A 15533-nucleotide genomic window follows, 5' to 3' on the forward strand; every position below is an offset into this window, starting at 1 on the left:
CTGGATGGGAAACCGGGCTGAACCTCTTGTCTCCATGTGCATTTCTCAGACGCGGCAGCATTTCAATGATTACGCCCCGTGCTAGGTTAAAAACATGAAGTGCATTGGATGAAGTCTATGTAAACTCGGTCACTGCGTTCGGACAAATCCATATATGCCCCACCGCATCTGCCCTTAAGGTAAAAAAAAATCGTGCCTTTTTTGCTTTTTTTTTTTTTTTTTTTTTTTCCCCCCATGCGCGAAGTGCGTGCTGCACATTGGACTTCGTTTTTTCGTGTCATCCGAATGACGCCCAGTTTTATTTTCTCGTCAAACGTTGGAGAAAGGGCGAGACTGGGATTCGAACTCAGACCCTCACGGACACTGTATCGGCAGATGAGGGTTTAAATCATTCTACAACCTTCCGCCCTGAAGGAAAAAAAAGCCAACCAAACAACAAAAAAACCCCACCAAAAACAACAACAACAACAACACACACACACACAAAACAAACAACAACAACAAAAAACAATCCTGTATAAATCTGGTATTAACTGCCTTTTAAATCCCGTCACAGTCCCTTTCTTCATATCCTTCTAATACACATACAAAAACATTATTTTTCCAGCAGTCTCTTCAAAATTATTGAGGCAGTCCATTCCATATCTGTATTCCAACATCTTTTTTTCTGTGCATGTGCCTACGCGTGCGTGTATGTATGTGTGTGTGTGTGTGTGCGTGTGTGTGTGTGTGTGATTGTGTGATTGCATGTGTGTGTGTGTGTGTGTGTGTGTGTGTGTGTGTGTGTGAGGGAGGGAGGGAGGTGGGTGGGGGTGGGGGTGCGCTTTTGTGTAGTTTGTGTCTGACTGACGTGTTTTTGGAAACACGCTTTAGGAGGTTTGAAATAGCTGAGTGAATGTATTCTTTATCATCTTCTTCTTATCAACATTACTCCTCCTTCTCCTCCTCCTTGTCTTCTTCTTCTTCTTTTTCTTCTTCTCGTTATCATTATCGTTAATCTTTCTGTATGGACAGAAGCCTGAAATTAAGGAAAGAAACAAACAACAACAACAACAACAAAAAAACACAACCCCCCCCCGGGACGGACAGATGTCCATTTTTTCTACCGATACAACTTGATACGTGGATCAAGTCGGCGCCAGTATGCTTCGTGACTGCTTCCTAATTATCGTTGACCCCAATTCCTTCATTAAGCCATCACCCTGTTCTTTGTTCGCGGAGCTCGGAGCCAAAGCAGAGAAAAATTCGTGAAGATGTGTGTGGGGTTTGCATTGCACGCAACAGACAAAAAGACATACAAAGATTAAGACTAAAAATGCACCGAAGAAAATAATCCCTGCCAAATTCTCTCAAGACAGGGTTTTTACCTGTGCTGGGTCAACAATAGCCGAGTGGTTAAAGCGTTGGACTTTCAATTTGAGGGTCCCGGGTTCGAATCTCGGTAACGGCGCCTGGTGGGTAAAGGGTGGAGATTTTTCTGGTCTCCCAGGTTAACATATCTGCAGACCTGCTTGTGCCTGGACCCTTTCGTGTGTATACGTACGCAGAAGATCAAATACGCACGTGAAAAATCCTTTAATCCATGTTAGCGTTCAGTGGGTTATGGAAACAGGGAAACAAGGAAACAAGAGCATACCCAGCATGCACACTCCCGAAAACGGAGTATGGCCGCCTATATGGCCGGATAAATGAATAAAACGATCATACACGTAAATATAACATGTCTGTTATAGTGCATATGTGTGCGTGCCTTAAATCTGATTGAATGACACAGGAAACGAATGGTGAGCGCCCAATGGCAGCCGTCAGTCGGCTCTACCCAGGTAGGCAGCCTGTTGTGCAAATGACCCCATGTTTGTGTTAAGCTTAGAGCCTGGTCTCCGACCGAGGATAGGTGCGCGCGCGCGCGCGCGCGCGCGCGCGCGCGCGTGTGTGTGTGTGTGTGTGTGTGTGTGTGTGTGTGAGAGAGAGAGAGAGAGAGAGAGAGAGACCGAGACCGAGACCGACCGACAAACAGACAGACAGACACGCTGTCTCCAACAAGGAGATCGACAGAGAAGAGGCAAGACGTTTTATATTCTTTAATCATACTCCGCATGCATGCAAGTAAATCCAGCTGTCAAACTTCGTTGCTCAACTGCACAGCCAGGGGACTGTGGGCAAAACGAAAGCTTAGCTGTGTGGATCCCGATGCATTAGCACTGACCCGTTTATCTTGTCTAGTCTGCATGCTTTCAACTCTCATGGCCCTTATCTTTCCAGGCTTGTGTCGGGAGTAGATGTATTAAAAAAAAAAAAATCTTCATTTCATTCTATTCTATTTCATCTTTACTTTATTTTATTTTATTTTTTATTTCATTTCATCTTATTCATTTTCATCTTTATTTCATTTTATTTCATAGCAAACGTGTTTATTCTGGCACATGCGTATTTACGCGTGTTAGCCACCACTTTTCTCACAATCACATTACAGCAAAATAACAACAAAATTATAACTGACATTTTCCGAGGTTTGACAAAAAATGAGTAATATTCCCAACTTTCTTTATTCCCCATGAAGAGAGAAAGACAAATGTGTGCAGGTAATGCAACAAATTCCCTAACGTACACCTAGTAAACGGTTAAAATCTTAAATGGAGTTGATTTGATTTGATTTGATTTCTATAAAACAACAACAACACCAAAAAACAAACAAAAGAAACAAAACAAAACAAACAAACAAACAAAAAAACAACAACAAAAACCCCCAACCCCCCCAAAAAAAAACCCCAACAACAAACAAACCCAAAACAAACAACAACAACAACAACCCCAAAACAAAACAAAACAAACAAACAAAAAACAACAACAACAACAAAAAAGAAAAAAAAACAACGAAAACAAACAAGAATTACAATTACAAATAAACAAAAAATATGTCTGTCTGTGTGGCTATGTCTGTCTGTGTGGCTGTGTCTGTCTGTGTGGCAATGTCTGTCTGTGTGGCAATGTCTGTCTGTGTGGCTATGTCTGTCTGTGTGGCTGTGTCTGTCTGTGTGGCAATGTCTGTCTCTTTTCCTTTGTGTTTCTTTCTCTCTGTCCTTCTCTCATTCACTCTCTGTTGCTCTCCTTCCTTCCCTTCCACTCTCGATGCACGCTGTGTGTGTGTGTGTGTGTGTAAAGGGGGGGGGGTGATTGCGTGCGCGCGCGCGCGCGCGCGCGCGCGAGAGAGAGAGAGAGAGAGAGAGAGAGAGGGGAGACGGAGACGGAGACAGAGAGACAGAGAGAGAAACAAAGAGAGAGAGAGAGAGAGAGAGAGGAAGACGGAGACAGAGAGACAAAGAGAGAAACAAAGAGAGAGAGAGAGAGAGACAGAGACAGAAAGAGAGAGAAACAATGAGAAAGAGACAGAGACAGCGAGAAACAAGAAGAGAGAGAGACAGAGACAGAGACAGAGAGACAGATAGAAAGACAGAAAGAGAAACAAAGAGAGAGAGATGCGGGTATGCGCAAAAACTGAGCATCCCTTCTTTCAATCCTTCTTTTTTCTTTCATTCATTCTATCTTCCTTAATTGTTTTTTATTTCATTTTTTGTTCGTAGCCATTAATTCGAATTTACTCTCGACAGAACATTGCCAGGGCAATTTATTTTCCAATCATATGTTGTTGTTTTTTCGATTTTGTGCTCCTGTGTTGGGAATGATTGAGAAGTATATTATGAAGATTCAAAACAATTTCACCATTTTACCACCCCATCAAACAAAAATGCAAAACAAAACATGGAAACAAACATAAAAAAACCCCACATCCAAATAAATAAATACACAAATAAAGAAATAAAGAAAGAAAGAAACGACTGTCCCTCTCTGTCTCTGTCTCAATACCTGTCTCTGTCTGCCTCTCTTTCTCTCTCTCTCTCTCACTTCGAAATTGAAAGCTGAATAAAAAGCAAATACGTTTTCATGTTTTTGAAATTAATTTCAAGCATGATAGAATAAACTAAGAAATTAGTTTATTTCGACGAAAAGATAACTCTACCCCTGCTGTAGCTTCAAATATATTTACAGACAAATGATGGGGTAAAAAAGGTCGTCTACAACGACATCTAAAATCACCTACACATAGCTAAGCACACACAGACACACGCACACACACACAGAGACACAGCCACAGAGAGAGAGAGAGAGAGAGAGAGAGAGAGAGCGACAGACAGACAGACAGACAGACAGACACTTAACACTTTGACACTTTGACTCTTTACTGTCAGTAGCTTAAGAGGCCATATGACAGGGAGGGGTGTGGGGGGGGGGGGGGGGGGGTTGAGCGTACAGGGTGGGAGGGGGGTGGTTACAGTGTCGTTACATCCTATCATCTGAGCAAAAAAGCTAAACCAAACGAAACTCTAACGAACCAAATATAACGAAGATAAAATGAATAAACAACAAACAAAAAATTACACAAAAACATTGTCATTAGATTGACCATCCAAATACCAGTTCAGTTTGCTTATATTTTCCCCTTCAAAACAATTATTTGAGAAACCATTACTGTTTGCACATACGTTGTGTTACAGTCGTATTCATTATTCATTTTCGTTTTCCGAATGTTTACTGCCTCTGAGACGTATTTAGCAACTGAGAGGATAATGTTTTCGTCATTTGATGTTAAAACACTAACTGGGTCATTTCTCTTTGCTGCAGCCATGTAAAAAAAGAATGTACACTTTTCCCGAACCTCCTCGTAACCTTTTCAACTAAACATGAAATGTTTCTCATGAGAGAGAGAGAGAGAGAGAGAGAGAGAGAGAGAGAGAGAGAGAGAGAGAGAGAAGATATGTTTTACATTCAAATGATGACGCTTGTGTTGGGAAAGGTAAAGTGCATTTTATGCAGAACACACAAACTCAGACAAATTGTGTTTGACCAAGTTTCATCAGCTGTACCGTGTCAGTGGATTACTCCCACGACAATCATTCCGAGTCTCCAATTCACAGCCACACCCGGGTATCCTGCAGCATTCTGAGCGCCGTAAGTCCACAGGGAACCATTGATGTTAAGTGAATCAGGAGGCCACACACCAGGGGAGACCCTGCCCTGCATTGTTGCCGTTACCTCCCCCCAACTCTCCACACTATAATGTTTGTTTTTGTCGTATAACACTGAACCAGAAGAAATTCCGAAAAGCCCACCATTATCATATTGTGAGAAAACCGATTTTTGCGATAATTACTGGCTCAGTCATAACGCAAACGAGATACTGTAGTCTTGCTGATTAAATATGATAGTTTTAAGATTTCCAGTCGGAGTTTTTTCAAGAATGTTGGCATTGTCAAATCACCACACAATAGAGTTATCACAATTACTGACTGAAGCATGTCAAGAATGATATATGTTGGCAAAGGTTGATTTCAATACCGCTATGTAGAACGCTTTTTTTCTGACCCATCTTCCGCGCCAGTTCAGTAGCATTAATCATTTCATTCCCCTTTTGTGTGAATGTTTTACACATAGGATAAGTTCTAAAGGCATGAGCGGCGTATTGAGCTATGTAAAGATCAGGCATCGGCTCCCCACCCCCCCTTTTCTTTAGAAGATGTAGTGCAGCGCATATGGATATGTCCGCATGCTCTGACACCTCCTTAACCCTTTCACCTCCACTCAATTTAGAGTACAAAATTCCCTTGTGGTATAAACACAGAAAACACAGTGGGTAAGAATAGCTGGGGATTCCCCCTGCGATGTAAAGAAAATATTGCCTATCATACCACCGAACATTAAGAGCAGTAGGTTCATGGGTAACAGACCAATGAATGGTCACCTTTCAGTGACATGGGTCCTCTACCACGCCTGTGCATAAATGCGAGCTTGGTGGTGAAAGGGTTAAAATTTAAACTGAAACTGAAACTCAGTGGGTTTTTTTTCCCCATGCCGTTCCTATCCAGTCCCCCAGTCAGGTATCAAACAGAAAAAAAAAGAATATGCAGAAGAACAATATTTAGACAAAATAGCTCTCAAACACAAGTGGAAAATTGAATTGTATCATACTAGTTTTACAAGGAGGAAGGTGGCAGAATGGTTAAGACGCTCAGCTGCCAATACAGAGAGTCCGTGAGGGTGTGGGTTCGAATCCCGCTCTCGCCCTTTCTCCTAAGTTTGACTGGAAAATCAAACTGAGCGTCTAGTCTTTCGGATGAGACGATAAACCGAGGTCCCGTGTGCAGCACGCACTTGGCGCACTGAAAAAGAACCCATGGCAACGAGAGTGTTGTCCTCTGGCGAAATTACGTAAAATGAAATCCACTTTCATAGGTACACAAATATGTAAGCATGAACTCAAGGCCTGACCAAGCGCGTTGGGTTATGCTGCTGGTCGGGCATCTGCTCGGCAGATGTGGTGTAGCGTGTATGGATTTGTCCGAACGCAGTGACGCCTCCTTGAGAAAGTGAAACTGAAACTGAAACTTACAACTTTATAAGTACGAAACAAGAAAGCCTACTGGTTACCCAATTCATACTGTAAGTTATGCGATTCTTCATGTCCCGTTTTATATGATAGTCGTGTCCGACTATGACCATCAGAACAGCAGAGGAGGCAACAGCGTGTCCGACTATGACCATCAGAACAGCAGAGGAGGCAACAGCGTGTCCGACTATGACCATCAGAACAGCAGAGGAGGCAACAGCGTGTCCGACTATGACCATCAGAACAGCAGAGGAGGCAACAGCGTGTCCGACTATGACCATCAGAACAGCAGAGGAGGCAACAGCTTTCCCGACTATCTGGGCTAGAATTTTTATCATAGTGACTTGCCCAAGTTACATCCCCACTCTCTCGGCCAAAGAGTGTTTTTGGACAGTCGGTGTTGGGGTAGTCCCTAAACGCCAGTTAGCCACCAAAGCTGCAGCACTTTGAGTCAGTGCAATCTTGCCTCCTAAAATGGTCATAATCCTCCACAAAACACAAAACCATTGATCATACCACTCCCACTTTGCTGTTGGCCCAACTGTAAGCTAATATCGACCTGTCACTTTTCACTCCCAATGTAATCCCACATGAAATCCAGTGTTCCTCTCCTGGGGCCACCAACATTAAGAACGAAAATTGCATGGGCATATACAGTTCAGTCAAATCCATAAGTTTGGCATGACTTCATGTAAAATATCCGATTCATATTCACGAGAACGTATGCGAAATGCACTGTCAGAAAAAAAGACTTTCCGATTGTTTTGGACTCTTCCTGCATCCATTTTTGACTCAGTTGTGTAAACAAGGTGAGTCTTTGGTATAACTCGGTGCTTGGTTGTGTGTGTGTGTGTGTGTGTGTGTGTGTGTGTGTGTGTGAGGGGGGGGGGTAAACTTTATTGCCATTTTTCTGGAAATACTTAGTCTGCCAATACCAAATTTGACTTAAACATAGTAGGAAAAAATCTTCACAGTTATACCAATAACAGGTTGTACGTCTCCCGAATTTAGCCGTACCTCCAAATCATTAACGGTTTATTTCGTTGATGCTCGTTCCGGATTCTGAACACGCTGTTATCCCTTTGCTGCCCGATTGTCTGGTAAGAAGACGCCGTGACCTCGTTTTTCTTGTTCGCAATCAAAAGCAAAAAAAACAAAAAAAAAAAAAAACAACAACAAAACAAAACACAACAACAACGCCCCCCCAAAAAAAACCAACAACAACAACAACCAACAACAAACAAACAAAAAAACCAAACAAAACAAATTCTGGACAAAATTCCTACAGTGACACTTACTACATTATTGACGTGTTTACTGCATGTGAATATTCTAAAAGGGACACTGGATTAACTGGAATGAACATAAAAGAAAATTTGAATTGACCGTTTTTCTGAGTTAACGTCAGAAATTCCATTTTGATAAGATGACATTTTACAACAACAACAACATCTTAATAGACATTTATAAAGAAAAAACAACAACAACAACAAAAAGCCCAACAACACCCCCCCAAAAAAAAAACAACAAAACAACAAAAACAAAACAAAACCCACCAACCAACCAACCAACCAACCAACAAACAACAACAACAACAAAACAAAACAAAACCCACCAACCAACCAACCAAGCAACCAACAAACAACAACAACAACAAAACAAAACAAAAACAAACAAACCAACAAAAAACCAGTAAAAATAACAGTTATATATTATGTATAAACAGATTTACAGACAGAAACAGCCAAGCAGCTGGATTATACATAGGTTGGTTATCATTGTGGAGTATTATCATTGATTTCTTAAATCTTACACAAGCTGTCAAGGAATACAAACTATTAAGTATCTTAGAGTATGTTCACAGTAAGTGAACATCACACTAATTTATTACGAATATCAATAAAAAGAAAATAAATATTGGTGGTTAATTTTAATTAATCATGAACAGGCTATTAATCATAATCAATCATTAAGCACATAAAAAGATTATTAACGACGGGCGCAATAGCCGAGTGGTTAAAGCGTTAGACTTTCAATCTGAGGTTCCTGGGTTCAAATCTCGGTAACGGCACCTGGTGGGTAAAGTGTGGAGATTTTTCCGATCTCCCAGGTCAACATATGTGCAGACCTGCTAGTGCCTGAACCCCCTTCGTGTGTATACGCACGCAGACGATCAAATACGCACGTTAAAGATCCTGTAACCCATGTCAGTGTTCGGTGTGTTATGGGGACACGAAAATACCCAGCATGCATGAACCACGACAGAGTCATCGGCAAGTCGATGTTGGTCGTGTAACCGAAAGAAGAAGAATCATTTGTGATCAATAATTTGTAAGGCAGCCATCTGTAAGTAATACTTTGCAAACAATATTATAAAACACAAAACAACATCATTTGTTATTGTCACATCATATCCAAATAACACAAGTGATTCTGTTAACTTTAGAATTCCCGCGTTTACACATCTCTCTTTCATCAAATCTGTTAAAGGGTTCTAAAACATTTGCACATAATTACACTCCCCAAAAAGCATGATCAATACTGTCTTTGTGTTCTCTACAAAAACTACAGTTGTTATTATCAGTAAAACCAATCTCTCTTTTTTTTATATATAATTTTTGTACGTAAACATCTATATATTCTTTTCAGCTGAAACCATTTCAGTTTAATGTCAACTATCTGGAGTACATGCATGAAACAAGATTTCCAGTTATGATGTTTCAAATGCTTGAAGTCCCATTTATTACAACATTTTGGTTTCATGTTATTTTCAGTCAGCACATCATAATATGGTATTATTATTGTCATTATTATTTCTTTACGTGTGTATCACAAGTGCCTTTCTTGTTCTTTGATACTTTAGTCATTTCCTGAGAGATGGTTTTCACTCTACTGGAATACCCAGAACCTGGATCATTCAGTTATGGAACTAGTACTTGACCAAAGTTACTGAAACAGTGTTTCCCCCAGAGGGAAACGAATGAGCGTCCCCCGGTGGGGTACAATGGGTGGAAATGAGTTAAAATTTATAGATTCATAAATTCTTTTTCTTTTTTTTGCCGTGTTCTTTTCCCTCAAGAGTTATAGGAGCGCAGCACAAAGTGATTTTTCACCAGACTCATACTTATCTGTGGGTATCTGCAAATGTCTTTTTCCTGTCCAATTCTGTAATGTTGTCAGTTTTTTTCTGTCTTCTCCGTACATCTCCCTGCCTCAACAGTTCCTTTGAGGATTGATTTTGCAAGGCATTAGGATCTTGTTACTTGTCCGTACCAGCAGTAGCTTTCTTTTGTTTTTGACTTGGGTAAATGTGATATGTTTTTATCTTGCTGTGATTTTGGGCCTATGTGATGTGAGACTATGATATTGTCTTGTGATGATTTTACATTATATGTGTGTGTATCCGAAGCGGAATCCTCAGAGGACTTCGGAAAATGTTTCTCAGTGGACGTCTGGCGATGGCAGTTCACTACTCAGAAGACGACAGGCCACCATACTCTGTGTCCACCATGACGATTCCACGACAGCGTAGAAATCCCAGACGGATTGAGGGAGGAGTCTCTCTCTCAAGATAACGACACTCAGCAAGGACCGGTGCTGCTTTTTTGACGTCCATACATCACAAACGTCATGTGACCAGGAACAGCGCAACCACAGCAAACTGTCAGACTTGGAAGAAACAAAATAGCAGCATATATTATTACGTTTAAGTCTGCTTTGATGTGAACAGCCAGCCTCCACACCAACGTGTGAACTTAATCGCTTCGAAAAGAAAGTTATGTACCGGCGGCCAGAAGGAAGCCTGTCAGAGGGCGGTACACAGGGGACACAACGTCTAGACACTTTGCGGGCATCGTGAATGATCGTTCTTAGGAGGAGGCTGTTTCCGGGTTCTATATATCGTAGTTCTTTAAAGTCATTTTGCTTTCATTCTCAGTACTTACATGAAATTCGCAGAGATAGTTAGACAGACAGTCAGACAGAGATAGATAGATAGATAGATAGAGGTAGACGAAAAGAATTTTGGTAAACTCTTGACTTACATGAGATAAAAGAGGCAACGTGTCGAGCCACAAGCTGACGGGCGCAATAGCCGAGTGGTTAAAGCGTTGGACTGTCAATCTGAGGGTCCCGGGTTCGAATCACGGTGACGGCGCCTGGTGGGTAAAGGGTGGAGATTTTTACGATCTCCCAGGTCAACATATGTGCAGACCTGCTAGTGCCTGAACCCCCTTCGTGTGTATACGCAAGCAGAAGATCAGATACGCACGTTAAAGATCCTGTAATCCATGTCAGCGTTCGGTGGGTTATGGAAACAAGAACATACCCAGCATGCACACCCCCGAAAACGGAGTATGGCTGCCTACATGGCGGGGTAAAAACGGTCATACACGTAAAAGCCCACTCGTGAGCATACGAGTGGAAGAAGAAGAAGAAGAGCCACAAGCAAAATTAGTAGATAAAAAAAAAGATAAATAGAGAAGTTAGATAGGCCGAAATATAGATAAACAGATAGATAGATAGGTAGATAAATAGACAGATAGGTAGATAGACAGATAGAGAGAGGGAGAGAGGGAGAGAGAGAGAGAGAAACAGACATAGATAAGGACAGACAGACAGCCACACTGGGTGACAAGTATGAGAGAGAGAAAGAGGGAACAAGAGACATAGAGAGAAACAGAGAGAGACAGAAAGAAACAGAGACACAGATAAGGACAGACAGACAGTTAGACAGACAAAGAGATAAAAAGACATTACGCTGACGGTCGCCATTACAAGCACCGCTCGCAATACCTAGTTCCAAAGCTGTGCAGATGTTGAATAGCTATTTACTATATTATTGTTTATCTAGTTCACTGTCTTCAAAGCATCTAAATACGTACCACGAGTCACTTTTATCACAACAAACACATGTGCGTTTATAAACCAGATCAATCTTGAGCAACCTTTGCTATTCTTATGTTCATTTGAATTCTCAGTAACATATATTCACCTCTAACTCCCAAATTACATCAGCCACATTTTCAAGAATACCAATGTCATTATCAGTATAAAAAAAAGAAAAAAAAGAGGAAAATTTTCCGTTGGGATATAAGTGCAAAGTGTGTAAACATCTTTTAGTAGACCGAAAGGACTTAACATTAAGATAACATTATTGAAATCACAATCACATTCTTGCATACATGAAAATTGAGTGGGACAAACTGGCCCGCCGCTGCCTCCTCGAGGTTTCCACGGCTTACACCTTCTTCGACGCGTTCCTCCACAGGGCTAATGAGCTGTGGAAACAGCGTCCGGTTAATCAGGACACGGGGTCTCCTTCCTCTGTCCCGCCTGGCCTCTTCACCGACCAGAGGTTAAACGCTTTTGGCAATAGGGTAGCATCTGGTCTCACGGCAGCTGTAGACACAGCTACCAGCCTTCACTTCAATACTGTGCTAGCGCGGCGTGATGCCATTTTCAGCCTCTCTAACATTCCTGTGGAGGAGAGGGCTGCCCTGCGGTCCATCCCAGCACAGCAGCACTCCCTTTTCGGCCAGTATGCGCCCCATTTTGTCAGCCACAGGGCAGAGACAAACAGGGAGGTGGCCTCATATTTGGCCCACACCTCTCAGGGGCTCCAGGGTTCTATGCCATTGAAGAGACCGGCCACCAGGGCCCCTCCATATACCACGCCGCCTAAGTCAAAGCAGCGTGTGCAGAATCAGCGGCAGAGGAATAAACCACCTTAGGTCCGTCCAAGCCGACCGGCCATGCCCAAGGCCAGAAGGCAGCACCCTCAATGACTGGGCCCCGATTCAGCACCGCCAGTCGTTCAGCCCCTCCAATTAGGAAACTTGTCCCGGCATGCACATCAGTGGCGTGCTCTGGGACTCAACGACGGGATTGTGTCGGTGCTAGAGTCGGGGTACATGCTGCCTTGGGCGGAGGACCGCCCCCCTCTTAGATCCACTCTTCCTCCTTAGGTGCCCAGCTCGACGGAGCAGGAGAGCGTCTTAGAGAAAGAGATATCGCACCTACTCCTCATAGGGGCTATATCTCAACTCTTGGACCCGGGCCCCGGTTTTTACAGCTGGTTGTTCGTGATTCCAAAGGTCTCGGGAGGGTGGAGACCAGTTTTGGACTTGTCCCTCCTCAACAAATTCCTCCCCAAAATCAAATTCAAGATGGACACACAGGCACAGATTCGGGAGACCATCCAACAAGGCGATTGGGCTACCTCTATCGATCTGGAAGATGCTTATTTTCATATCCTCATCCATTCGGCATCCCGTCGGTACCTGAGGTTCGTGTGGAGGAACAAGGGGTTCCAGTTCCCGGCCCTCCCATTTGGTCTGTCCCTTGCCCCTTTCCTGTTTACCAAGGTGGTGCGGGAATTGGTGTCCATCGTCCGCTCGGAATCCATTTGTCTCTGTGTGTACCTGGACGACTGGCTTATCCTGGCCCAGTCGCAGGCCCTGTGTCAGAGTCATACGGCCAGACTTCTAGACCTTTGCTCCCAACTGGGCTTCCTCATGGACCAGGAGAAATGCGATCTGTCCCCAAGTCAGTCCTTCGACTTCTTAGGGATGAGATTCGACACGCGGTCCATGATAGTCTCTCTGACACCAGATCGCTGGGACCGTCTGGCAGGCCTCCTCAGCCACTTGCGCCGCTCCTCCCAAGATACAGCGCGGACACTTTCTTCCCTCCTGGGCATGATGGAGTCCACGGCACCTCTCATTCCCCTGGGCAGGGTTCTCAAGCGCTCTCTCCAGAGGGCACTGAGGTTACGCCGGTCCCAGAGCACTCAGCCATGGGATACCCAGATATGTCTGGGCGAGTGGTTCCTCGAGGTGACATCAGAGTGGTTAATCACCCCTCTTCGGAAACAGGGGGTGCCCATAGCCCCACCTACTCTTCAGGTGGCACTCTTCACAGACGCCTCCTCCCTGGGCTGGGGAGCCCACATGGACTCACTCCATGCAGCAGGGACTTGGTCCCCGGAGGAGCGCCTATGCCACATCATATTCTGGAACTGGAGGTAGTTCGCAGGGCTCTCCTGCACTTCATGGGGGAGGCCACTGGCAAGACCATCCGCTTGTTCACGGACAAGACGACGGTCGCATGTTATGTGAACAAAGGGGGGGGGGGGGGGGAGCGCACTCAGCAGACCTCTCCCTGCAGACTGAGGCTCTCCTCCGTTGGTGCCACAGCAAGGGCATTGCACTTTCAGCGAGACACTTAGCAGGAAAAGCCAAATTCTTGGCAGATGCTCTCAGCAGGTCCAAGAGTGTCATACGCACAGAGTGGACCCTGGACAAGGACAGCCTTCAGGGGGTGTGGGAACAGTGGTTTCCACCGATGGTGGACCTTGTTCAACAAGAGACTTCCCACTTATGTCTCTTCGGTTGCCGACCCAGAAGCGTGGGCAGTGGATGCTCTCTCTCTAGACTGGAGCAGTCTGATTGCCTCCGCGTTTCCTCCCTTTCCAATTCTGTCCAAGGTGATACGGAAAGACAGATTGGAATGCCCGCAGCTGATTCTCATTGCGCCGAAATGGCCAGCCCAGCCCTGGTTTCCGGACCTTCAGTCCCTGACACATGTTCCACCCCTGGAACTTGAAACCAAATCTCATCTGCTGAGGCAGCCTCGCTCGGGCACTCCTGATTCCAATCCTCAACTGCTCCACCTGCACTCATGGCTGCTGTGCGGTTGGAACTGTCAGCATCACCATTGAAGTCCTCGACCCCTCGGTCGGCCTCTGTGTCGGCTGCGCTGACCCAGGGGTGTGCCTCCTCTGACCTCCTCTCCATAGTCACCAGAGCAAGGAGGCAGGGAACGGTGACTTTGTATGACTTTCGCTGGAAGAAATGGCTGCGGTGGTGTACAGCTCAGGGCATTCCCCCTACGAACCCTACGAGCATGCAGCTGGCCAACTTTCTGGCTCACTGCTCCTCGGTTCTCATCCTGTCTGCTAGTTCTGTGCGAGGGTACAGGTCTGCCATCTGTACCACAATTCAAACAGCTAGGTGGTCCTGCCTTTGAAGCGGATTTCCAGCTCAGAGAGGTGGCTAGGGGTGCCCCTCTGAAGGAAGCTAGAAACCCCAGAAGAGTGCCCCTCTGGGACGTGTTCCTGGTGCTGGATTTCATTCGAAAACAGCCCTTCGAGCCATTGGGGACTATTCCTTTTGACATCCTCACCCTCAAGACCACTTTCCTTTTGTTGCTGGCCACAGGCCATCGTAGAAGCGAGATTCATGGTCTTAGTGGAATGCCACAAGATCTGGCCTTCCACAGAGATGGTTCCATCACTATTTTTACAGCTGAATTGGTGGCCATCCTTATGGCTTTAAATCATCTTGTTGATATACCAATCATAATAAGTAATATCCTATTTTGTGTTGATTCTCAATCTGTCTTAAAAGGTTTGCTCCTTTTTGAGAATAATCTAAGAGAAGATTTATTTTTTGAAATTAGGTATTTATTGCACTCCCTATTTGTGAAGGGTACAAATGTTGATTTTTGTTGGATACCATCCCACACTGGATTCCGTTATTACGACCAAGCAGATAGGGCAGCAAAAAGGGGAGCAAAAAATCATATAGATAGTATAAAAGTATATTACCCATTGTCATACAAGGAAATAAGCAATATACTAGAAAGAGACTTTTATAGGTGCTTGAATTCAAGTCTAAAACTTCGTCAGTTGACTCTCTCAGACTTTGGTCCGATTCGCAGAGCAATTCTGAGCTTAGCTCTGAGACTATTATCAAATTCATTACGGACCAAGTATTGTTCTAATGTCAAGTGTATATGCTTTAATAACCTGACAATTGAGCATATAATTTTTCACTGTAGCTTGATGAAGCCTTTTGTACACGAAAGTGTGTCTTCACAAGTGACTGAGAACGTTGATGTTTTTGACTTTTTGCATTCATTATCAGTTGTTTCGCTTGTCAGTTTAACGACTTCTCTTTTACGAAGTCCTTTAAGTAATTTCCTGTAACTGTATTTAGAGGGTTTTTTGTTTGTTTGTTTGTTTGTTTGTTTTGTTTTTCTTTCAAATTTCACCCACATTTTTACCCTCATTTGCCCAGTTTCCCCCAAC

The 15533-nt window shown here is 43.9% G+C and overlaps 1 protein-coding gene across 1 annotated transcript in view; it reads right to left on the minus strand.

Moving 5' to 3' along the window:
* Nucleotides 1–10218: 10218 nt before the first annotated feature.
* Nucleotides 10219–15533, minus strand: part of LOC143287198 (uncharacterized) — a 63209-nt gene continuing 57894 nt past the window's right edge. The window contains exon 3 of the mRNA XM_076595142.1: nt 10219–10244. Coding sequence (XP_076451257.1) covers nt 10219–10244 — 26 coding nt within the window. The remainder of the gene's footprint in view (nt 10245–15533) is intronic.

This window comes from Babylonia areolata, chromosome 11 (genome assembly GCF_041734735.1).
Source record: "Babylonia areolata isolate BAREFJ2019XMU chromosome 11, ASM4173473v1, whole genome shotgun sequence".
Taxonomy (NCBI): Eukaryota; Metazoa; Mollusca; class Gastropoda; order Neogastropoda; family Buccinidae; genus Babylonia; species Babylonia areolata.